The 26611-nt window shown below is 41.5% G+C and overlaps 1 protein-coding gene and 1 non-coding gene across 10 annotated transcripts in view; both read left to right on the top strand.

Annotated features, from left to right (window-relative positions):
- LOC126266854 (mucin-5AC-like) overlaps positions 1-26611 on the top strand; it is a 622221-nt gene that overhangs the window by 524681 nt on the left and 70929 nt on the right. For 8 of the 9 annotated variants that reach the window (XM_049971462.1, XM_049971464.1, XM_049971468.1 and 5 more), the window contains exon 4: positions 11472-11654. The exons of the other annotated variant lie outside the window; for it this stretch is intronic. In XM_049971462.1, coding sequence (XP_049827419.1) covers positions 11472-11654 — 183 coding nt within the window. The remainder of the gene's footprint in view (positions 1-11471; positions 11655-26611) is intronic. 9 annotated transcript variants of the gene reach the window in all.
- Trnat-agu (transfer RNA threonine (anticodon AGU)) lies at positions 25561-25632 on the top strand. The gene has a single exon. It is a non-coding gene; the product is annotated as a tRNA-Thr (tRNA).

The raw sequence follows: 26611 nt of genomic DNA, 5'->3' as shown, positions 1-26611 counted from the left end.
GTACTGCGAAAGAACTGACAGACGCTAAACTGGAGTGTGAGTCAGTCAAGGGAGGCCCTCTGGTCAGTGGAGGCAGCCTCATGGAACCATGGAACATTGCACTGAAATGCGGGACGATCTGCAACGAATTGGCGCATGGTGCAGGGAATGGCAATTGAATCTCAATGTAGACAAGTGTAATGCGCTGCGAATACATAGAAAGAAAGATCCTTTACCATTTAGCTACTATATAGCAGGTCAGCAACTGGAAGCAGTTAATTCCATAAATTGTCTGGGAGTAGGCATTAGGAGTGATTTAAAATGGAATGACCATATACAATTAATCGTCAGTAAAGCAGATGCCAGACTGAGATTCATTGGAAGAATCCTAAGGAAATGCAGTCCGATAACCAAGAGAGTAGGTTACAGTACACGTGTTCGCCCTCTGCTTGAATACTGCTCACCGATGTGGGATCCCTACCAGATAGGGTTGATAGAAGAGAGAGAGAAGATCCAACGGAGAGCAGCGTTTGTAAACTTCTGAGTACTCCGTCCAGCAAGCTCTGAAACTTTTCCGGTGAATTTTTTAATCAGCACGCCACTCTTCTGAATTGGCAATGTTCCAATGGTACCGAAAACGCTGTTTTGTGTCGATCGGCCGGCCGAAGTGGCTGAGCGGTTCTAGGCGCTTCAGTCTGGAAACGGGCGACCGCTGCCGTCTCAGGTTCGAATCCTGCCTCGGGCATGAATGTGTGTGATGTCCTTAGGTTAGTTAGGTTTAAGTAGTTCTAAGTTCTAGGGGACTGATGGCCTTATATGTCAAGTCCCATAGTGCTCAGCGCCATTTGAACCTTTTGTTATTGTGTCGATCGTGTGGTGCGACCTCTATCTGGTGATGACCAAATCCACTGTTGAAAAATATTTGCATTCCCCTGAATGATCCAAGGTTTCTTTGTCGTTTCGAAAAGGCTGGAAGTCCGTTATGGTGTACGCATATAGATGCCTGCAATCGCAACGAAACCTATATTTTCGAATTTCATCCGTTGATTGTTTTTCACACATCGACTGTTCCTGCCCCGAATGGACTATTGCTTTCTTCATTTATTCCGCTTTTCATCTGCTGATCGATAAACTCCTCCAAAATTTGCTGCGAGTGCCTAGGTATCCTGCACGGTTTGCTGTAGACAGGTGACTCAGTTCCTGGTGTTAATGCAGTGCTGTGTAATATGTGTAGCTGATAATGGCTCTTTTGGACGAAATAAATCCTTAGATTGCAAAAGCAACTTTTTCATCCATTCCCTATTGCCTCCCTGTAGGTGCTTCACTTTTTCTCGTAATGCCGTTTCAATAACGTTCAGTGACTGTCAGTGGCCGACATCCCTCATGTCCTATTCTTCTTCCTCCAGGATATACCTCTTTTAAATAAGCAACCCCATGATGTAATACTTCATTCTCTTTTAACGGTTCCATGCACAAAATTCCCACGGCCAAACTAGTCTCAAGACTAACACAATGTGATTTCCCACTAGGCTCAGAGACAGAATCGTGCGAATCAAGTTTAGTGTGGTTTAATCGTTTCGTCTTCCACGGCAGACTCTCCTCACGATATCGCTACCCTGGGAATGGCTTCACCTAACTAAAAGTTTTATCAGTCAGGTTCCACCCCATGTTGCCGAAGATCGATTATGGCACAATGCTGATACAAAAAATGTAACTCTAGAATCATGTCGTCGCCCTCACATACGTGTGGCACAATCTCTACACATTGTTTTAATTGAACCATATCCACGCATAAGTCTGTGTCCAGAGATCCTGATCGTGTGATGTCTTTATCCCCACTCCACGCAATCTATTTTGTGGTGGTTCCCATTGCTTACGTTTCGCCTGATCACTATTGGCGATCGACACATGCGCCCATATGTCCTGTAGTATCCTCCCTGTATCCTACAGTTACTCTTATCTCACAGTCCATCTCTGCATACGATTTCGTAACATCTAATCTCACTGGGAACGACCTAGGTGGACCTGGGGTTCCCGTTGGCATTTAACACCTTATCCTTACCCGATCTTCTACTTCTAAAACTACTGCATTCTCTTACTTTATTAGCATCACCCTGTGGCTGGCGACACTGCTTCCTTGCATGCCCTGCTCGTCCACACCTGAAATATTTCATACTGGCTGCCAACCACTATCCGCTTACCCCGCATTCCATTCGAAAAGTCGATCTCAAGCTGTGTAGTTATCTGTACAGCTGTGCGAAAACCCGTCGGATCCCCTGTCTGCATGTATCTAATTTCCTCATGCAACCCTCTAAAAAAGCAACCTCTTAAAAAGCATCTGCTCAGCTTCTTACAAAATAATTTCATTGACTGCAGCATTCTGTCCTAACTCACAGATGTAGCCATTAATTTTCCTTATCTTATCCGCAAATTGTTCCACACTTTCCGTATTTTTCTTAGTTATTGCCCCTAATTGTCCGCTATAGTGTCTGGCACTATTTCGTTCTGTATATCTGTAAATTAACGCATCTTTAAAACCTTCTAATGTTGTGGCTCCCTGAAGAGCATCTGATACGGTACATAAGTTTCAGCTTCCCTGTTAGTCTCAATTTTGCAACACTCAATAATTCCTTATCAAACCAACCTTCCACCTGAGACAGATTTCCAGTGTCTCCCACAAACATCAGCACATCCTCAGTTACCTTACAAGGAAAAGGAGCAATTAAACGTGCCACTGAGAACTCCACACCGCGTTGTGACGATCGCGTTTTTATGAAAGACACGCAGTTCTTTGTTAGTTGTGGTACCTTTCTAAAAAAGTGCGTATTCTTTCGGTCTCTGCTTCTATCGAAGCTTTGTCCTTGTCAAAACTCATTTTGAGAAGAAAATGGTCAAATGGATGGGACTTAACATCTGAGGTCATCAGAGCCCTAGACTTAGAACTACTTAAATCTAACTAACCTAAGGACATCACACACATCCAAGCCCGAGGCTGCAACCGTAGCAGCAGTACGGTTCCAGACTGAAGCGCCTAGAACCGCTCTGCCACAGCGGCCGGTCCCCATTTTGAGAACTATCATTGACGAGATAAGAAAAGACGTCTAATTACGAGCTATTTCAACTCCTGGCATTGCCTAGTCTTATGCCCCCAACGATTGCACGTACAGAATTTTACTGAAAATGATTCCGTATACGGTGTTGAGTGCCCATCAAGGTTACACTGTGTACGTCTAACAGACACTAACCAATCGTGACTTCCATTACCTCTAGAACTAGACAAATCCACTGGTTCTCTACTCGCAATAAAATCTACTGTATAAAATGTACGACTGCCGAACCTTTTTCCACGTACAAACTGCAATCAAAATTATTGTGACTGACCTTTTCGTAGGCTGTATGTTCAGATGTCACTCTAGGAAGGCAACATCATTGTTCTGACACCTGTATTAGATGCCCTTCGATTTCTACCCGTGCTGTCTGAGTGGCCGAGCGGTTCAACGCGCTACAGTCTGGAACAGCGCGACCATTACGGTCGCAGGTTCGAATCCTGCCCCGGACGTGGATGTATGTGATGTGCTTAGGTTAGTTAGGTTTAATTAGTTCTAAGTTACAGGGGACTGATGGCCTCAGAAGTTAAGTCCCATAGTGCTCAGAGCCATTTGAGCCAGACAGACGCCCAGCATTGCTGACAGTGTAAAGTGCGGCGTCGAATGCCGCTGTCAGCGAAGTCCCAGGCAGCGACCGACTGCGGCCTCGCTCCCGTGAGCGGGCGGCTCCCTGCTCTGGCGACGGTTCTCTCCCTACTCGGGGCAGGCTGCCCCACCCCGTGCCCGAACAGCGGAACCTGTACTGCATTCCAGTAGGCCACCCTGGCTGTCACGTGCTTCTGGTGTAGCAGGCTACACTACTGGCCATTACAATTGCTACACCAAGATGAAATGGAGATGATAAACGAGTATTCATTCGACAAATATATTATACGAGAAAAGACATGTGATTACATTTTCACTCAGTTTGGGTGCATAGATCCTGAGAAATCATTACCCAGAACAACCACCTCTGGCCGTAATAACGGCCTTGATACGCCTGGGCATTGAGTCAGACAGAGCTTGGATGGCGTGTACAGGTACAGCTGCCCATCCAGCTTTAACACGATACCACAGTTCATCAAGAGTAGTGACTGGCGTATTGTGACGAACCAGTTGCTCGGCCACCATTGACCGGACGTTTTCAATTGGTGAGAGATCTGGAGAATGTGCTGGCCAGGGCAGCAGTCGAACATTTTCCGTATCCAGAAAGGCCTGTACAGGACCTGCAACATGCGGTCGTGCGTTATCCTGATGTTGGGTTTCGCAGGGATCGAATGAAGAGTAGAGCCACCCGTCGTAACACATCTGAAATGTAACGTCCACTGTTCAAAGTGCCGTCAGTGCAAACAAGAGGTAACCAATGGCACCCCATACCATCACGCCGGGTGATACGGCGGTATGGTGATGACGAATACACGCTTCCAATGTGCGTTCACTACGATTTCGCCAAACACGGATGCGACCATCATGATGCTGTAAACACAACCTGGATCAACCCGAAAAAACGACGTTTTGCCATTCGTGCACCAGGTTCGTCGTTGAGTACACTGTCGAGAGCGCTCCTGTCTGTGATGCAGCGTCAAGGATAACCGCAGCCATGGTCTCCGACCTGATAGTCCGTGCTGCTGTAAACGGCGTCGAACTGTTCGTGCAGATGGTTGTTATCTTGCAAACGTCCCCATCCCTTGACTCAGGTATCGAGACGTGGCTGCACGATCCGTTACAGGCACGCGGATAAGACACCTGTCATCTCGACTGCTAGTGATACGAGACCGTTGGGATCCAGCACGGCGTTCCGTATTACCCTCCTAAACCCACCGATTCGATATTCTGCTAACGGATCTCGACCAACGCGAGCAGCAATGTCGCGATACGATAAACCGCAATTTCGATAGGCTGCAAAATGGTTCAAATGGCTCTGAGCACTATGGGACTTAACATCTGAGGTCATCAGTCCCCTAGAACTTAGAACTACTTAAACCTAACTAACCTAAGGACATCACACACATCCATGCCATAGGTGAGATTCGAACCTGCGGCCGCATCGGTCGCCATAGGGTACAATCCGACCTTTATCAAAGTCGGAAACGTGATGGTACGCATTTCTCCTCCTTACACGAGGCATCGCAACAACGTTTCACCAGGCAACGCCGGTCAACTGCTTTTTGTGTATGAGAAATCGGTTGGAAACGTTCCTCATGTCAGTACGTTGTAGGTGTCGCCACCGGCGCCAACCTTGTGTGAATGCTCTGAAAAGGCAATCATTTGCATATCAAAGTATCTTCTTCCTGTCGGTTAAATTTCGCGTCTGTAGCACGTCATCTCCATGGCATAGCAATTTCAATGGCCAGTAGTGTACATGCTCCAGACTATGTTCGTTTAGGGCTTAAGGCACATGCTATAAATACTTATGTGGTGACAAGTGAGGACAGGCTTTCTGTCTTCCGCTAGCATATTGCAGTTCTGTGGCGTATTTTTTGATTGAATATTGTTAATACCCTATTATTTAGAAGAAACTAATGGACAAGTGCATCAATTTGAATGCTGCAGATTACTGCCTGTTTCCTAAAGAAATGACGCATGCTTTGTGAAATATTACAGACAACTGTCACAAGCCATCGCGTGTTTATTTCCAAGTGTCTCTAATACAACAGGCATTTTCAGTTGGATGGAGACTGTGAGGTTGATGGACCACATCGTAACAAACAGTGATGTGAAGGTTGTAAAGATAATACAAATGTCTTTTTTCTTACTGTGAGTTCTTATTACTTTCACACATACGATTAATTTGGAATAACCCGTTGGCAATGATGGGGCCCACTCCCTTTCCTCTATTTGTATTTATCTTAATTATCGTGCTAAACCAGTAGCACATCTGGACGCTCTTTGAATAGATGCCAATAGAACCACAGTGCGGCAGACACCATTTTTTTGTGTCAAAAATTACCATAATTATAATGACAGTTATCACTTAACGCTAAAAGCATAACAATAAGTAATACCATGGTAGTTAGCTATCTTGCTTATAAATTACTGTAATTATCTTGACAATTATTGGCCATTAATTATCATTATGGCAGTAACTGCCAATTAATTACATCATAAATTAACAAAACTTGGGCTAGAGCAACTTTAGTTAAGGATAAGACTTTTGTCGCAGAACCGGCCTACATCCTCTACTGTTATCCGCACAGCTGCCGAAAGTTGTTCCTCATCAACAATGCTGTAGCTCTGTCCCGTAAAAGAACGAACTGCCAATTACGGTAAAAGAGCCCGACGCTTTTTAAATTTTGAATCTTTTATTGCGAACACTAGCTCCCTCCTCTTACTCAGTGGACACCTCAGCAAAGATGTTCCTATTGCGCGAGCCCTGAAACATGGGTATCCGATAACAATAATGATGTATGCTATTTCTGTCGATGCGTTACTGGTTAACCTAAAATCGCAGGTACAAGGTGTAATGCTCCATAACATCAAATCTCGTCCATGATATACGCCGCCGAAATCTGAGTGTCTCGTCACCTGAAGACCACTCGAAGCGGCGCATATTCTCAGACACTTCACAACAGTGACAGGTGCCAAGCTCAGTTTAAAGAGGACTACCTCATTAAACATCGGACAAGGCATTAACATTACTGACAGCATAAACTAGTGCAAAACTGACACACCGCAAAAATTACTTGGTCTCTGTTTAAATGCAATTTCCTGTCAGATTATAGCCTCCAACTGGAGAAACACTAAACAAAATAAGTTTTGAAAACAGCGACATCGATTTACTTCAAAAAGTGAAGATGATGGACCTGTCAAGTAGCAAATACACTACGGCACTCAGTGCACACACTGCCTGTGTCAGACTCACTGCCTTTTCCTGGTTCTCATTGAGAGACAATCAGACACACACACACACTCCACAATTTGCAAGTGGAGGCTTACTCTTGTGAGAGTGATATGTAAGTGGCAATCGCTTTCAATTAATTGCATAAGAAAGAAGTAAGAAAGCAAAAGCCAAGTCTAATCCAAATTCAATTTCTCAGACATGAGCCCTAAAGTACTGCGCCATCGACGAAACTTTAATTATCTAAACAGCAAAGCAGACAAACTAAAACTACTTACCAACACCAACATTTACAGAATCCTGACTTCTACAGTGCGCTGTAATCGAATCGAAGAGAAACACCCTCAATCAAAGTGGAACATCGTTTGGAGAAATTTGCACAACGCTCACTTCACATTGGCCGTAAAATCTGTCAAATTTCCGACCAAAGGAAAACGGCACAAAATGTACCTTAGTCAAGCTAAGTACTGCATTATATGCAGAAATGGTGATACATTAATCTACAGGTAGTGGACACGTAGGTGATATGTGGAATCTCCTCCATCAGAAATTGGCAATGATCGAAAGGACAGCCACAGCAAATGGAGACTGAACTGATACAAGAGGAAAAAGTGAGATAACAGATGTCAAAGAAAAACACCATAATCTAGATGCTTGCGCGTACTTCAATATCTGCACGGTGTCATGGGTATTGCAATTGGTAACTGAGATTCGTGACCCGAACAACATTACACCAGTATTAACGGTACCTGTAGACGAATAATTATAACATTACAAATGGTATGTTTTTAGGTTAGGTAGTATATCCAAATACATTTTGCAAGAGCGAGTTATTGATGCTCATCTTCCCTTGGGCAACAGGTCATGGTGCTGAACTGTGAATGCGTGGATGCAAAACAGCCAGTGTTTACTGACAGGCATAGTCCAGTTAGTGGTGCTGTTACAGTTGTGCAGAAAACATCAGGTCATAAGGGTTGTGTCGTATTTGTGAGGAGAGTGTTTCATGCCGAGAAAAAAAACAGCCAGCACACTGATGTGTGTACATATTAAGGCACTACACATAACAATATCTGCACTTGCTCCTATTATACCTTGTACAACATATCACTGAGAAGCAAGTTATTATCACTGGCCTATTTAAGACACACTCAGGCAACAAATGTATGAGATAGCGATAGGAACATATACATATGGCAGTAGCATCACATACACAAGGTATAAAAGGACATTGAATTGGCAGAACTATAATTTGTACTCAGGTGATTTTTGTGTAAAGGTTTCCGACATGCTTATGGCCGCACAACGGGAATTAACAGATTCTTAAGGTGAATGCTAGTTATAGCTTAAATTTCGGAAATCGTTAGGGACTTCAATGTTCCGAAATCCATAGTGTCAATAATGTGTAGAGAATACCAAATTTTTGGCATCACGTCTCAACGCAGTGGGCGAGGCCTTCACTTAACGACCGAGGGCAGCGGCGTTTGCGTAGGTTGGTCACAAGCAACACTCCGTGAAATAATCGCAGAAATCAATTTGTGACGGAGGATGAATATATCTGTTATGAGAGCGAGGGTTAATATGGCGTTAATGAGCTGTGGCAGCAGACGACCTACGACGAGTGGCTTTGTCAACAGAACGACATCGCCTGCAGCGCCTTTCCTGGGCTCGTGACCGTAGACATCTGGAAAATCGTGGGCCGGTCAGATGGGTCCCGACTTCAGTTGGTAAGAGCCGTTGGTAGGGTTCGAGAGTGGCGCAGACCCCACGAAGTCGTGGGCCCAAGTTGTCAAGAAGGCACTGTGCATGTTGGTGATGGCTCCACAATGCTGTGGTCTGTGTTTCATGTAATGGTCTGAGTCCTCTGGTCCAACTGCACCCATAACTGCAAAACGTTATGTTTGGCTACTTGAAAAACATTTTCAGCCCTTCATGGACTTTTTGTTCCCCACCAACGATGAAATTTTTATGTAACACAATGCACTATGTCACCAGGCCACAACTGTTCGCGATCGGTTTGAAGAACACACTGAACAGTTTGAGCGAATGATTTGGGCATTCATATCGCTTGACGTGAATCTCATGGGAAGCTTAATGGACATAATCGATAATTCAGTTCGTGCACAAAATCCTGCGCCAGCAACACTTTCGCAGTTATTGACGGCTACAGCGGCAGTATGGCTCAGTATATCAGCAGGGGAACTCCAACTACTTGTTGAGTCCATTCCAAGTCGAGCTGCTGCACTGCGCCGGGTGAAAGGACGACAGACAGGATATGAGAAGGCGACACATGCCTTTTGTCACCTCTGTGTGTACTGAACACGAACACTGGAAAATCACGACATATGCCAACGGTACGGAAAGCTTTGCAACATGCAGACTGTGATGATGATGTCATAAATACAAGAAGAAGGAAAACAAAAACAAGGTGGTGATCAACTCCTGGACATGGTGCTGCTGTTGCTCTAGCCTGTGAAAGAAAGAACTGCTAATTACCGTCGGAAAAAAGAAACTTTTATAATGTTCAGAACAACAAATAATTTTCTTGTTGCTGCTTGATGTGAATTTTTCTGTATTACGTTGGAAAACATACAGTTACTATTAATAAATTACATTTGAAAAAAATCTTGCAACCACTGTGAATCAAGACAGCGAGAGATTGTGACGTCCATTATACTACAGGTTGTCACCTATCTGTAATAGTAGGAGAAATGTCGGTAGCCCCATCACGTAATAGCGCAGGCACACACTATGCACATTTTTAGCGCAACCGATTTTGACTGCGGAAGTCTACACTCCGTTACAGAAAGAAGTAGGTTAATAATTCAATGGGTAGTGGAACATACGTGTCCCAGCAATGTATTATTCTCTCAATCCGCGTGGGTCCAGGACTGGGGTTCTGGTGAGATGAGGCAGGGATAGGAGATGAAAGGGACTGTCAGCTGAACACTGCAGGAATAGGAGGACATGCGTGTGTTTGGCCTGTGAGCTCTGGGTGTCGGGGGTTGTGATGCTTGACAGAGTACGGTGGGAAGGTATCTGGGCGCTTGGCAGCGGAATACTTATCCTGGGCGAATTGGGCGACGGTGTTCAAGCGGGGATACAGTATAGTTTGTTGCTAAGGGCCCTGGGTGTACAGGAGGACGACAGTAGTAAAAGACGTTATAAGGTCAACGGTAAGGAGAGGTCGAGGGGAGCCGATTGGACGCTGTGCTGCATCGATATGGCGAATGGGGATGGCGACTTCAGGTAAAAGCAAGACGAGGTTTTGAGTTTCAATTATTGCAATACGTGGAGTTGCTTTTTGCAGGGGTTAATTAGATTTGCAATAAGAACAAATGGCGTGAACTTTAGAATCTTGGTTGAGATGTTCGTCAGTGAATAGTCGTTGCAGGCAAAAATGTGATTGGGCTCGGGAACAGAAGGGTTCAAACGGTGTGAACGGTAACAAATGGAGGGGCTCTTGACTGTGAAGTGTTCGACAGCTGAAATAGATTCTAAAAATATGGAACAGGGAATGTGGGACCGGCGTTTAAGCAAGTATGGAGGGGGATTGTATTCATCGAACTGAACATCAGAGTAGATGTTAATTTTCCATTCAGTCGTCTCCGTTGTAATCTATCTGAAGTATTAGTCCAATAACCGCAGTACTGAGGGTCAGTAAGAGTCGAAGTATTCGCGTTTGGTTGACACGCGTGGGACTTGGTGGGGCTCGGTGAGCGAAGGCTGCAGCATAGGATTTGTACAGCGAAGAGAACTGATGTAAGGATTTTAGGACTTTGCTATAACAGAGTATATACCAGATATTCATTGAGATATATTTAGCTCAGATATGTAACTCTTTTTAGTTCAAGGAATAGAGATTTCGGATTGAGGAATTTCCATTCAGACTGAGTTCAAACAGAGCCATATATGAAGTTAGCGACCTAACAGGACTGGAGTCTGTGGATCTGGCGACGTCTTATCTATGTGGTGATCTTTCGCTTCTGGTATGAGTTGAATGGAATCGTCTTCATAAATGTGGCCAAAAGTTCAGCAGTGCAAACGCAGAGTACTTTGATTGCGAACGCAGGTGTTTCATTTCCATCAACAATTTTCTATGCTTTGTGATACCTTTCACGTAACTTTTTGACAGCAGAGTGTACAAAAAAATAAAACTGGCAGTGTGTGCATCGTTAGCTACTGGATGCAACTCCCAGTTAGATCCCACTTTCTCTACGCTCTAAGGCAACAAGTAACGCTCCTGCTGCCAGTTACCGAACACGGGGAGCAAACATATATCTTGGAATCTTAGCTGGGCTACAGCAGCTACAATGGTGAAAAATCAGTAAAGATTTATTCACTAATTTCTATACGTTGGCTACCTCTACCCAGACAGAAAAAAAAATCTCCAAAAAATTGGACACAAATGTTTTGTTGCTATTTTAGACTCCCCCAATCTACTTTTAAGTAATAACTTTAATGAAAACATTTGGTTACATTATGTTTCTATTCCATGTCTATATGGGACTTTGTTGGCGAGGTGACTGTACAAAGCACTGTTTCCCAATGGAGCGTACATTCTGTTTCAGTGAAGAGCTAACGGGCAGCATATGCAGCAGCCTTCCCATCGTGTGCGACGCCCTAGCCGATTCCAGTACATTTCCTGGAAACCCCAGCATCTACTACATCTGTGTCAGCGACGACGGGGTCGAAATTTACCCCTCTTTGTACAGATGCCCACACGGAGGAATTTACAACCCGAGCACCTACCAGTAAGTGCACTACGTTAGCTATCAGCAGAACACACCTGCTTCAGTTAAAACATTGTTGCTGCGTATGGCATGAGACGACTTTTATTGGCGCTTTTAGTCTACGACACAAGAAAAACTGTGTAATATTAATTATAAAAAAAGTGGCTAATGCTTTTCATTATTTTGATAGACAATCTTCTACAGCTGACTCTGGAAAACACAACTTGCGAAATCGTCTGGTGCACACTACAACAATATGGTGCTGAGGGGTGTGATGTGGAAATCGCTAGTAGAACAACTGAAACATTCAGTTTAGGTTCTTTGCAAGGCTACCATTGTGATATTCCCCAGAGTTAAAACATAGAAGGAAAATTAGTGTTATTATCACAATGCTCGTTAAGTAATGAATACAATAAGCTACTATGAAATATATTGTGAAATGTGAGGCAGAATGTGCTCCTAAAATGGATGATAAGTAATTTAATCACCTTGTCTCATCAAAGTACTAACATGATGAGAATATATATGAAACTTCAGATCATTGTGGAAACCCGTTTGCTTTTACTGACAAAATGAATAACTCGTAGCAAATATCCCACGCTTTCGTCCTCGCCTTAACACATCCTCCTTGCAGATAAGCAAGCCAGGTGGTCTCATTCCCTGTCTCCCATCATTCCTTCTTTAATTATTGCGATTGCGAGTTTGGTGGTCCTTGCCCGCAAAGTATTTCTTTCCAGACAGTAACATGTGTACCAAGTTTAGCCGAAATCAATGCAGGGGTGTAGTGGGAGCTTTTTACCTGAGTCTCCACCCGTGTACAAACGTCACATATATTTGACATATTTCACAAATATTTGTACACAATTTCATCTGTATCTCTAGCGAATTTCACCCTGTGGTTTAGTTTTCAGGCAGATCCATGTCCATAACGTCTTATCTTCTATCCACAAGGATACGGTATAATTTTGCAGCTACACTCAGTGACATGTATGGATACTGTCTGAGTAATTTGTTGGGAGTGCAGTTGGCAGTAATGAAGTAATAAATTAAAACTTCATTCATGATGCGGCAGTTTTTCACGGATCCAGTGTTTATGATGTCATATCTATTGAAATATGTGTCGTACAATGATATAATTTTCGACGTACGTTCAGTCTTATATGTGTATACTGCCTGAAAAACGTGTGACGAATAGAGTTAGTAATAAAAAAGTCGTCTCTGTTGCGGTAGTTTTACTGTATGAAAACTAAACTAAACTCTGCCCGAACAGGCCATGAAGGTCCAACGGTACCGACCGCCCGACCGACCGCCGTGTCATCCTCAGTCTAAAGGCGTCACTGGATGCGGAAACGAATGGGCACGTTGTCAGTACTCGGCTCTCCCGGTCGCATATCAGTTTACGAGACTGGAGTCGCTACTTCTGAATCAAGTAGTTCCTCAGTTTGCCTCACAAGGGCCGAGTGCAACCCGCTTGCCAACAGCGCTCGGCAGACCGGGTGGTCACCGATCCAAGTGCTAGCCCAGCCCGGCAGCGACTTAATTTCGGTGATGTGACAGGAACTGGTGTTACCACAGCGGCGAGGTTGTTGGAAGTTCTACTGTATGACAGCGAAAATGTATTAATCGATTAATTTTTTTTTCTTTCATAATTTTGTACGAGGTATAAACGAGAAAAAGTGTCGTAAGAGTTTGATATTATCGTTAAAGTTTGTTGCAAGTAACAAAGTGATCTCATTCTCCAATATTGGATGAAAAGATCTTTTATCCGCGCGTCACGGACTGCACTGCTCTGTCACTTCAACCCCGTAGATACACAAGTTGTTCTCACCCCCACAGTGATTCTTTCCAGGCAGTGGGCGATATGTGTGGGCCCTACCAAGTTTGGTTCAAATCGTTCTAGTAGTTCCGGAGATTTGGAATAGACATACTACATTATTATAATATGCGTGGTTTTCCTGAATAGTCGCAGTACGCTATTTAAAATGGGTAATTGTGAAAACTGGTTGCTGAAACAACGAGAAACAGAGCTTCTCATCTACTCAAAAATCTGTACCTCATCCCCAGCATACACGTCCTGACTTCTGTTGGCAGGCAGGCACTCCGTCTTCAGGCCACAAGCAGTTCATCGGGACCATCCGACCGCCGTGTCATACTCAGTTGAGGATGCGGATAGGAGGGGCGTGTTGTCAGCACACCGCTCTCCTGGTCGTTGTGATGGTTTTCTTTGATCGGAGCCCCTAATATTCGGTCGAGTAGCACCTTATTTGGCATCACGAGGCTGAGTGCGCCGCGAAAAATGGCAACAGCGCATGGCGGCTGGCTAGGTGGTTACCCATTCAAGTGCCAGCCACGTCCGACAGCGCTTAACTTCGGTGATCTCACGGGAACCGGTGTATCCACTGCGGAAAGGCCGTTGTCCTGAGTTCTGTTGGCAGGATCATTATTTTTGGAAGGCAAAACATACTCTCCCTTTCGTTGACTTTCCCAATTTTGCATTTGGTGGATATGTGACGTTGCTTGAAAATATCAGTTTGATTTAATCTCTTGTACCAAAACCAGTAACTTAAAATTAACAGTTGGTCGATCTTCCAAATAGTAGTTGTCAGAGGTACACTTATGCGATTTGTATCTGGTGCACTGCGTCTCATTCACGATCAGATACCTCCTTTAACTTAAGGGAAAGATGTTGTATATTTTGATTCCCTGCGCTTTTTAAACTGATAGTGCTTACTTCTACAAAATAATTTTTGATGTAAAATATTATTTCATCCATTTTCGACGCCACTATAATGCTTATGCGCTCCTAGTGACGGATCCATACCTCGCCCATTTTTTCACTGAATGTGATAGCAAGGCACGCGAGAAAAGTACTACAATTGAATCTCATCAATAGAAAACTACTAATGTATTGGAACAAGTGGATTATGTTGGAAAAATCATGAAGAAATACTGAGAATCTCGAATAGTCGCTTGCTATCGCGGAAACACTGCGGTCGTGACATATTTTAAATGAAGTAATTATCGTGTGGATTACAAAGTTTTTTAGTGGTACTTGATTTCGAATTATAGGTACAGGCCATCTTCAGATACCCTGAGACAGAGGAGCTAAACGAAAAAATAAGGTGTAGAAAAATATCGCGAATCACGGAATCACAAAAAAGGCATATAGACTACATTATATATGTTGTATACTAGATACAGTGGAGAATTTGTTTATCCATGACCGCTAATACCGGCGTGGCGTGTACACTTAAAGGCTTATTGTTCCAAGAAAGCACAATAAAGAAGTCATACGAGCATATGTGAGCTCTCCAGCTGCTTCATATAGCACGTCCACTGTACTGGCCTAAAATATCTGATAAGACTTCGGAAAGGAACTCTGAAACAGCTTTCAAAAGAATTTTGTAACACACATACGCAAAAATGTTTATTAAAGTGTTTTAACAAATAAATTGTACTCAAAACTTACAGAAAAGTTTCATTGTAAACTGTTTCATGTGTAAAGTAGTTGTATATTTAGATTTTTTCTCACTATTCCAGACGTTACTAGCACACTCTGGCCCTTCACAGTATGCAGTCGGTTATGTCCCTCAAACTTTCCATGGGGTACAGGTCGAGCGATCAGAGTGGCCAAATCATTCGCTCCAACTGCAGGAACTTCACCAAACCAGTCACGATCAACTGTCGCCCGGCGACGTGGTGCATTGTAATCCATAAAAATGCATCGTTGTTTGGGTACATGAAGTCCAAGAATGACTGCAAATAGTCTCCAAATAGCCGAATATAACCAGTTCCAGCCCATGATCGGTTCAGTTGGACCAGAAGACCCAGTCGGCCCAAACCGTGTAACAACAGCCCACACCATTATGGAGCCACCAACAGCTTGAACAGTGCCTTATTATCAGCTAGGGTCCGTGGCTAGGCTTCGTGGGCTCTGCGCCACTCTCACCAACTAAAGTCGGCACTCATCTGACCAGGCCGCGGATTTCCAGTCGTCTAGGCTCCAATCCATTCGGCCACGAGCCCAGCAGAGGTGTTGCATGCGATGCCGTGCTTTTAGCAAAGGAACTCGCGTCGGTCGTCTGCTGCCACAGCCCATTAACGCCAAATTTCGCCGCTCTCTCCTAACGGCTATGTTCGTCGTACGTCCCACATTGATTTCTGTGTTTATTTCAAGTAGTGCTGCTAGACCGTTAGCACTGACAACTCTAAGCAAACGCCGCTGCTCTCGGTCGTTACTGAAGGCCGATGGCCATCGCAGTGTCCATCGTTTGAGGTAATGCCTGACACACTATTGACACTGTGGATCTCGGAATACTGAATTTTCTACCGATTTCCAGAATGGAATGTCTCATGTGTCTAGCTCCAACAACCACTCCGCTTTCGCAGTCTATTAATTTCTGCAATTCACTGCCCTTTTATACCTTGAGAACGTGACAGTACCGCCGTCTTTATACGTGCGTATCGCTACCACATGACTTTTGTCAGCTCAGTGTATACAGTACATGAAGGCGCCGTAGCAGACAGACAGAGTTATGTGACCTTCTTAGTTGCTTTCCTACATCTAGAGGATAAATTTTCTCATCAGTTAAAGTGTAAAATCTATGTAAGAATCAATTCTTATAGACAAAAGTTTTTTCGCATTCGTCCCTTTTCTAACATGTATTGAGTTTCATTTGGTACGGTACAGTGTTTATTTCGTTTTCCATTTTCATCCCCTCCCGCCTGAATGGGGTCCATACCCGTTATATGACTGGATACTGACCAACGTTAGTGTGGTCCATAAGGCGAGTTCCTTAATAGTGTTGCAGACTTCCACCAACACAAACATGCAGCTTGCGTTGCTGTTTCCAGATGGCGGTTCAAACAAATCAAGCAATTTCGGATTCCATAATGACTGAAGTTCGGTGAACGCTCTTTTCGTCCAGTGGCAAACAATAATTTTCTTCAAAGTACTGAGTATCTGATGCAAATCTCTTGTGAAAATGCTTACATGCCTTGGTGGAGAATTCAACGAGGCGTTTCTCCAGTTCAATGTGTACGTCAGACTGTGTTTTATAATACTGCCCGTCCGTTCAAACGTTTGTAATGCCCTTGTGGTTGTCTGGGAGGAGACAAATTGCTCCTGCAGTTGGGCACAAACTCAGGGCACATTAATTTAAAGATAATATAGAAAGATGCAGTAAATCATAGAAAACGTAGAACCATGAAGCGAAAATGTGAAAGAAGAGAACGTTAAGGATAAATAAAATCAAAGGATACGACGACGTATGTATCGGTGCTCCATGCCAGTATGAAATTTGTCACAGATGTGTTACCGAAAATAAAATAATAATAAAATAAATGGATCAGTTTTGTATATTGTTACATTTACTGACATAGTGTTTCATACATTTTTATTTATCTATGAGTTTTAGTCTTACGTCACTGGAGAAAAATAGAACAGAAAGCTCTTTCTAAAATGTCTAAAAGCAGTAGATTCAGTTCACAATCTAAATTTCTGAAAGTCGCTTGAAGTTGATATTTTACGGTTTACCAAGTTTCTTTACACTTCATAGCAGTTTAAATACCCTTAATACTGTTTTGGTATATAGTAAAAAGGTCTAGTACCTTTAGATTCGAATGGAAAACTCTCGGATTTGATTCAACACGTTGGTCGGATTTTGAATTAAAATTTTCACTATAAGAAATGACAGTTAGTGTGAAAACGTCTTCGTCAAATGGATAAACAGATGATCAGGCTGGTTTCCAAGTCTTCGGGTTTATGCTGCTAGTGAAGTTGTAAGAATCAGAAAACAGCAACGACATGAGTGTGCAAATGTTAGTGAAATGCTTCATTAAGGAGGCGAGAAGTGTATCGAAACCATTGAAAAACATTTTCATGATGATAGCTTCCTTTTAAAACAGCCGGCCGCGGTGGCCGTGCGGTTCTGGCGCTGCAGTCCTGAACCGCGGGGCTGCTACGGTCGCAGGTTCGAATCCTGCCTCAGGCATGGGTGTGTGTGATGTCCTTAGGTGTGTTAGGTTTAAGTAGTTCTAAGTTCTAGGGGACTTATGACCTAAGATGTTGAGTCCCATAGTGCTCAGAGCCATTTGAACCATTTTTGAACTTTCAAAACAATTTGCTGGAAGTCTGGTCATGCATTCGCTGTCTAAAATAGGAACCTGAGGACAACTGAGGCTAATATAAGAATCAGAATGTGAAATTCCAGAAATTGAATGAGAGAGGCTGGTAAAGTGTAATGGTAAATTAGTGAGATTTATGGCAAAATGATTATAGGATATTGAGAAAATCAATTGATGTTCAACCACTATAAGCAGAAAAATATTAGAGAAACACAAGAGGAAGTAGTTAAGGATGGGGGCAGACAATTTTTAACAATTGGGCACCCACAGCTAAAATTTTTATACATGATTGACTGACAATTCATAAAGTACTGCAGGTGTTTAAGCTATTGTAATATAAAAGTGAACGAAAAGTCCAACAGTCCACTGTAGCTGTACTTCCTGAAGCCGAATAGAGATCCAAACATCCCGCTTCGCAATTTTTAAGTTGCAGTTCTTAGTGTATATCTGTACAGAATTTTCTTATAAATTAATGCTTTGATAAGGGAGAATTGAAGTTGTCTGAGATATCTTAAAGTAAAGGATGAAAAGACTCAAACGTAGAATAAAACATTACGCATGTAGTGAGGCAACTAGGTGTGGATCACATACGAACCACAGAGAATAAATACGATCTTTAATTTCATACCAAAAGAAGGGTACTTACTAATACTACGTCATGTGGTATAGGGATTACTTACAGAATGCCACAGAGTAACAGTTGGCGTGGCTAGGTAAAGTTCTCAGTCCTCCTCAATTGATAAAACCGTCATCAATGATGAATGTCATGTTTAATAAACGAAAGAACAAGATTAGGAACCAAAAACTGATTCTTGAGTGAAACAGTATCTAAAATAAAAAAGAGATGAGGACAGTCCCGAAGTAATGTGGACCAACTGCCAAAAAGGGACTGAATTGCGTTAAAATCACGAACTGTCATCATTTTCCCAATTAAAATATGTTCCTGTCGGCCTATCCTAAGCAACAGACAATGTTCCTCATAAACGTTATCTAAGAGAGTATTGGGTCGTTGAGTGATTGAAGAATAAAGTGAAGTTGGCGATGAAAACTAGTAAAACTGATGTAGTGAATAAACTGAAAAATTATTTTTAATATGTTTTGGAGGCCACAAATGTCCGAAAGGAAAAGCTTTTGCTCCCAATCAAACTTACCGAAAGCGGGCACGATTATGTGTATTCGTCACCAATACGGCAGCTGGCAACAAAAGCTACGAGCGTCCAGTGTACAGTCGAAGCGTGTGCGGTGACTGCCGTCTAGGTGCTGAGAGGGTGACGGAAACTGCAGGCACCCGGGCAACAGGGAAGACAAGAGAAGCACGCTGCTAGCGATCTGCAGACGAACTGCCGTCACCACGCAAACTATTTAACTCGGTTCTCTGTATTACATAAAACCCGCTGTACTGTATGAATTCTCAATGTCAATCAATCAATAAAGGTGGGTGATACGATACTGTGAGAACATTTTCACAGAGTACCCAAAGACGCATGTCGAAACAAGCCACCTAGAGGAGATGACGTTTCCTCAGAATTATTAAGACCCTCTGGAGGTCCGACGGTGACAAAATAACTCACCGGGTATACAAGTTATATGGGACTGGCGAAATAACCTCATAGTTCAAAAAGTGTCAGATAATTTCAGCTACAAAAAAGGCATGAGGTGACAGATGCGTGTATTAGAGAACCACAAGCTTAACAAGTCATGTTTTCAAAGTCCTCATACGAATTATTTATAGAAGAATGGAAGAACCGAGAGAAAGCCACTACAGGAGAGACTTAACTTAGAAAAAAGTCTGAAAAAAAGACAAAGCTATCTTTACAGTATTCGTGGGTTTAGAGAAAGGTGGAATTCACTTTAAGAAGATCAAGGAGCCAGCAAGGATAAAATGAAGGAAGCAAAAGCTTATCAACACCTTGTAGAGAAATCAGACTTTGGCTATAAGAGTCAAAGGACATCATAAGGTAGCAGTAGATCAGATGGAAGTGAGACAAGTTTGTAGCCTATCCCCAGTGTTATTAAATCTGTATACTGAGCAAGCAGTAAAGGAAAGCAAAATGATATCTGGAAATGGAGTTACGACTCATAGAAAACATGTAAAAATTTTGAGGTTTGCTGATGACATTGTAATATTGTCACAAACGGCAATGGACGTTGATGATCAGCTGAACCACATGGATAGTCTCATGAAAAGTCGTTATACAACGACTATCGACAAAAGTAAAAGAAGGGTAATGGAATATAGTTGCCTTAAATCGCAGGATGGTGAGGGAAGTAGATTAAAGAAAGAGATGCTAAATGAATGTAGTCTATGTGTTTTGCTATTTGGCAGCAGAATAAGAAACATGGGCAGAAATATAGAGGATATAAAGCACTGTCTGGCAATAGAAGAATAAATATTTCTGAAAGAGACAAAATTGTTGACATTTAATTAGGAAGTCCTTTTCTGGCGTATTTATCTGGAGTGTTGTTTGTACAGGAGTGAAACATGTGCAATAAACTTTTCACACAAAAAGAGAATACAAGCTTTTGAAAAATGGTGCTACAGAAGAATGCTGAATATTTTAGCGAACTGAATCAGAAGAAAATAAAAATTTATGGCATATCATGATTCGAAGAAACGATCAGTGGTCACAATAAATTAGAATGCTTATTAGTAATGGTGGGAAGTGTTTCTGTTTGTATGTGTATTTGTTTGTGTGTGTTTGAAGGATGGGGGGAAGAGGGTACCAACACTCGAGTACAGTAAGTTCAAATGTATGTAGGTTGCAGTAAGTTGTGCAGATTAGAAGAGCCTTGTAAGTATAACTAAGTGGGCATGTAGAACACAGAAGGACCCAAATTACTAAACTAATAATATCATCAACAGCATCCCACATACTACATGCATTGGCATAAATTAATATAAAAAGATTAATTATTGAACAATAAATATTAAAAATGTTGGGCTCAAAAAAACTAATAACTCAAAAATAATGAACCAGGCTGCATCAGTGAATTTCAGTTAAAGTGAAATTCATTATCATTATTTTTAAGTTTCTTCATCCCCTTGAATCTCAATTTTATACTCCTATTTGCAAAGAACTGAAAATAACAATCAATAATTAATTTCAGGTATCTGAAACTTTAAATTTATTATGAAGCTCCATACAAATTTTTTCACCTTATCTTGTTTTTAAATGTTCACAACCAGTAATTTAATATAAATTAATTACTTCTCACTCACTGAACTTTTAAAACAAAGTACAGCTGTTTGCTTTATTGAGCTTCTTCAGTAGAGCCTCCATTTATGTAGATTAAAATTTTATTAAAAATAAAAATTATTTATCTTCTAAATGAGGATGACTATGACTAATGTATAGAACTAATTTAAATTTGACCAAAATATTTCTGTTGAGAGAAATGTTAAAGTAAAAGAGAAGTAACTTAAGTGTGATATTTCCAAATATTAATTCAAAACATCTTGAATCATAGAACATTTGAGAAGTATGAAACATAATGCTTATGGAGAAGATGAGAAATTTGGAGAAACTAGTATAGAAATATTGGAAGTAATAGTAAAGTCAGATGTGTTATAACTGCAAAAAATAGAGCAGTATCAATTTAATCATTATCACTTACCAATGAATAATGTACCAAAAATAATAAAAAATTCTAGTAAAGCTTAGACACTAATTTTAAATGTTTTTTATTCAATAACCAAAAAATCTACATCTGGTGATACAGATATCAGAGAATACAATAAAAACCAACTAATTAATTTATTCAATTGTTATAATGAAATAGCTAATATAGATTTTAAATTCAAAATTAACAGCCTCAGTTGCGGAGTTACCTAGATTTACCTAGGTTTCAATTGGGATAACCCAATCTTCTTCAGAATTACAATTACTAATGTTTGTCTATAATGGACATGGTCAATAACCAAAAAATCCATTATGGACAAACATTAGTAATTGTAATTCTGAAGAAGGTTGGGTTATCCCAATTGAAACCTAGGTAAATCTAGGTAACTCCGCAACTGAGACTGTTAATTTTGAATTTAATATTTATACAGTTGCTGACAGGACTGCGAAATGCTGAAAGTATTGAATATAGATTTTATATTTACATTAGAAGGTACAGAAAGTTTATTTTAATATTCATAAGGTACTGTATCATAATTTTCTAGAGCTACTCTTTTATTGCACTGAAATGAGAATTATTTCTTAACTTGCTTATTTATTAAAAATTTAGTATCTACATATCTTGTTATCTGATTGTAATCTAAATCTAACTTTTCTTTCACTTCATTCTCAGTTAACCTTATCATAGATGTATTATTCAACTTTTGACTATTTTTATAGTTAAAAGTGAAGCCGTTTACTTTCATCTCTGTGCTTTTATAATTTTACTCAAAATAATAACTTTTAGGTTCATTTAAAGCCCAGCCTGTAATGCAGTTATTTCCTTTCTCATCAGTCCACTCACCTATCAAACAACGTGGTTCTACAGTATTTTTACCATTATCAATTTATACTATATTATCCATATCAACATATATAACAGTTTTCTCTAGAGCTTATCGAACATATCATACAGCCTAAGCCTTGCATTTGATATGATGGATATTGCTATAAAAATATTTTTAGCTACATTATTTTCTACATGATGATCTTTGAAATTGTACTTCATCTCTACCATATGCTCATTAATAAAATTTATATCTATATTATCTAATCGATCACCAATAGTATTTCACAAAGTTGTTGTAAATCTGTCACATACTCAGTTTGGCTCACATTTTGCTGTTGCCCAAATTTTCTCCAAAATGAATACAGACATATCTTAGCAGCAGTTCGTTTTCCAGAGTTTACTTTTATTCTGTCAAGATCTAAGTCAATACCTTTTTTTCACATATCTTCTATGTACCTCAATAGTTTTAAAAATATAGGACTGGTTTCTAATTTCGTTTTCCTAAAGTTTTTCAGCAATTTTGACAACATGTTGCCCTTATTCTTAAAGTCCCACACTTTATAGATATCTAAACTTTTGAATCCTTTTTCTGATGCTTTAATTACTCCACGAGTTGTCCAAGTTGCAATAAAACTTCTTTCCTCATAATTGTCATTATATTTATTTATTTTCTCTTCTCCACATTTGACACACATAAGAAACAACAGTTTTTCATTTTTATCGATCTTTATTTACACTGGCAAAACAGGATGATACATGCCTATAGTTGCCAATACCTTACATCTTATAAATCCGTATCATTTTCAGCATATTTATGCAATGATATATTTTTTTGTGTTAATTCCTTTTGCTTTAGCTCTTAAATTTATTGTGTGAGTTTGACTACCATAAAAAGTGTCTCTTAGATTTAGTGGTTCAACAACTTCAGGTAACTGTTTCAATTTCTTAATATTTTTATATTCTGATGAGTAAAGCAAATCACATTCCCAAATTTCTACAAAATTGTATCCAGAATTAAATATTTCACTACCTCTTATTTAAGTCTTTTCGTCTAAGTCTTCTATCATTTCTTTACTCTTGTTGTTAATTGTCACAATTTCAAAACTTTTTTGCAGCCTTATCGAAAACAACCTTGATGTTAATAAATAGTATGTGTTTCTTTATCAAAGCCATCTATTTTAGTTGCAGCTGTACTTACCTCACCAACATTAAGAGTATGCTGAATATTATTATTGTTTAACAATATTATGAAAAGTAAAGTTACTACTCACCATACAGCAGAGATTCTGACTCGCAGAAAGACACAACAAAAAGATTGTTACAAATAAACTTTCGGCAAACAGGGCCTTTGCCTTTCTCGAAAATAGATGTCAGACACACACACACACACACACACACACACACACACACACACACACACACAAATGCATGCAAATGCAGTTGACACACATTTGACTGCAGACTCTGGCAACTGAAGCCACACTGTGAGCACCAAAAGCAGTGCATGATGGAAATGGCAACTGGGTGGAGGTAAGGAGGAGGCTGGGACAGCGAGGCAGAGGGGTAATAGGGTAGGGGTTGGGGCACTGATGTGCTGCGGGGAGCATGCAGGGACGAGGTGGAGAGAGAGTAAAGCAGCTATGTGCAGTTGGGAGTTAGACAGAGGGCAGGGGAGAGGTAATGGGGCGGAGAGAAGTAAAAAGGCTGGGTGCATTACTAGAATGAAGTCCGTGTAGTGCTGGAACAGGAACACGGAAGGCGCCGGATGGGTGAAGTCAATGACTGACGAAGGTTGAGACCAGGAGCGTTATAAGAACGTAGGATATATTTTGCAGGGGGAGTTCCCACCTATGAGTTCTTTTGGATTTTATCAAAAACTGCATGGTTATAGATCCCACCAATGATGCCTTAGAGCAAGAAAAAAGTGAAACACGTGTGGGAAATATAATGAAGTTGCAGCAAGTAAGACAGTTCCATTCACAAAAAAAAAAGTATTTCTGTGCTTGCTGCGGAGGATGGTCACGCAGACAAACTTGTTATTCATGCCACGCCAGGCATTTCAATGTGGTCTGTACCTGAAATTCAGAAGACTTAACGCCCACAAAACCATACAACACATTAAATTCAATATCATATGCAAATGTAATGTACCTAAATATATCAATGTAAAGATTAAAGATAGTTCACTCAGTCCCCAAAAACTGACGCAGGCTGCTCAGCAAATGTAGTTAAAACACGAAATCGAATCCCTAATCTCTACAATACGAAATGAGAAATAGTAATTATATAAGACACATTTACAACTTGCACACACAATTAATAATATGACACTTTTCTCCCATCTGGTCAACAAGGTCGGAAAACACAGAAAAACGGCTGTACCTAGAATGGGAAGATGAGCCAACTCAAAAAACTCCAGTCACAACACAAATACCTTTACACACAACCAAGAACACACCCAAGATCAGTGAACCTTACAGACACACAGTTAACCAGTAAAGAAAGACTGCTCTTCTAGAAAGGATTACAAAACAATTCAAATTCAGAAATAGATGAAGATTGCGTAGAAAATCTAATTACAGAAACAGGAAGTGTTTCGACAAGGGAAGACAGTAATGGAAACAGCAGTGACAACATTAGACTAACCAGGGAACTAGTAAAAAAAAAGAAATTCATAATATAATAACCAGTTGAAAAACACAACACAAAAACATGCCCTCAGGGGCTCAGCATTGATTTGTTCAGTACGGGCTTGGCGACTCCAATCTGGAGACTGGTAAGCACCGCCATCCCTCTGTCAACGTAATCTCTGGGCATGCTTCAGCGACGACGATTCGGCGCGGCGGTAGAACGTTGTGTGTCTCAGAGAATGGGAATCTTGGCTTGACCGCACGGATCGCGAGGACGGAATGAACCTCTACAAGAAACCCTCAATCTCAAGGTGTGCTGCACGCTGATGGGATACATGGCTGTTGAGGTGGAACAGTCGTTAGCAGGCAACCTCTGGTGAATCTGCCGTTATATAAGGCTTACCTAGGCACATGGGGCTCTGTGTAGGTAGATTTCAAGTAGCCTAGCTGCTCCTGAAACCGAGATGGATCCTCCGAAATCTTCTCTTCCTCCTTCCAGCGGCAAGGGTGGGCTGCTGGTAAGTACCAAGACCCAAACAAACAAGAGGGTTTGTGTAGCCAGCCCTCCAGACTCGGGGTTTGTGCAGACTCTTTCAGGTATGCGTAATAGAACGCATGCTGGTGGCCAGAATGTGTTTCTTATAACTAAACGGAAAGAATTAAAGTTTGTGTTGGGGAGGGAACTCGACCTAGGTAGTTCGTGCAGCTATGTCTGCCATAGTGCCTCGGTGGTGTAGTGGTAGCATATCTGCCTAGTAAGCAAGAAGACCCGGGTTCGAGTCCCGGCCGCGGCACAAATTTTAATTGATTTAGTCTGCTTCGATCATATTTAAACGGAAAGAGGCGGGCTTTGAGAAAGTATCACCTTTTTACATTCAGAAAGGATTAGAGGGAATCGCTGGAACTTTAAAACTTCCAAGCGCTTGTGGAATGGGACTCTGTTGATCGAAACGTCCAATTCTCAACAGGTGAAGAACATCCTGAAAGCTCATTGCATCGGGGAGTATGCAATCGGAAGTGAAGTGCACTATAGCAAAGGTGTTGTGGCTTGCAGGTATCTGGTTGACATTCCCCAGGAAGAACTGAAAGCTGAGTGGTCCCAGGAAGGAAGCGTTGATGGCCAGAATATTATGAAATGGGTGGATGGTGACCACGTGCAGTCAGACATTTATACTGACTTTCAGCAGCACAAAACTTCCTGAGCACATGAAGACTGGTTTCCTCTGACTTAGTGTGTGGTCTTAAGTTCCTAACCCGATGCACTGCTTTATCTGCCGGCGCTTTGGGCACACCAACTCGCGTTGTAAGGGGGCTGCAACGTGTGGAAAATGTAGTAAGGCCACCCATGATGATGTTGGCTGTGCGTCTCCATCACCCTGTCTGGAGTAGGCGCTGCTGTGTCTTCCTTGAAGAAAGGTACAGGAAATCAAAACGTCTAGACATATTTCATACTGAGAGGCCAAAAATATCTATAAGGCCATGCAGCCCCCAGCATTTGCTACCTCCTTTGAGTCTGCTCTTAAACAACCAGTTCCAAAGAACGATGCTGTTACCAAATTGGAGGTTGCGTGTGTCAGCACTAGCACCTGCGTTTTCCTGTGCATTTTTGCTGCGGCGAGTCCCTCAAAGTCCACTCCCAAAACATCAGACAAGTCTGTTGTTGATGACATTGCAGAGCTCCCTGCTACCTCAAAGGCACAGTGTAGTCCACCATCCAGCGCTGCCGCTACCCGAAAGCCATTTTGTCCCCAATGCCTACCCAGGAGAATAAAT

Source organism: Schistocerca gregaria, chromosome 4 (assembly GCF_023897955.1).
Source record: "Schistocerca gregaria isolate iqSchGreg1 chromosome 4, iqSchGreg1.2, whole genome shotgun sequence".
Classification (NCBI taxonomy): domain Eukaryota; kingdom Metazoa; phylum Arthropoda; class Insecta; order Orthoptera; family Acrididae; genus Schistocerca; species Schistocerca gregaria.
Note: the sequence above shows the minus strand (reverse complement) of the source record. Positions and strands in the feature narration are given on the sequence as shown.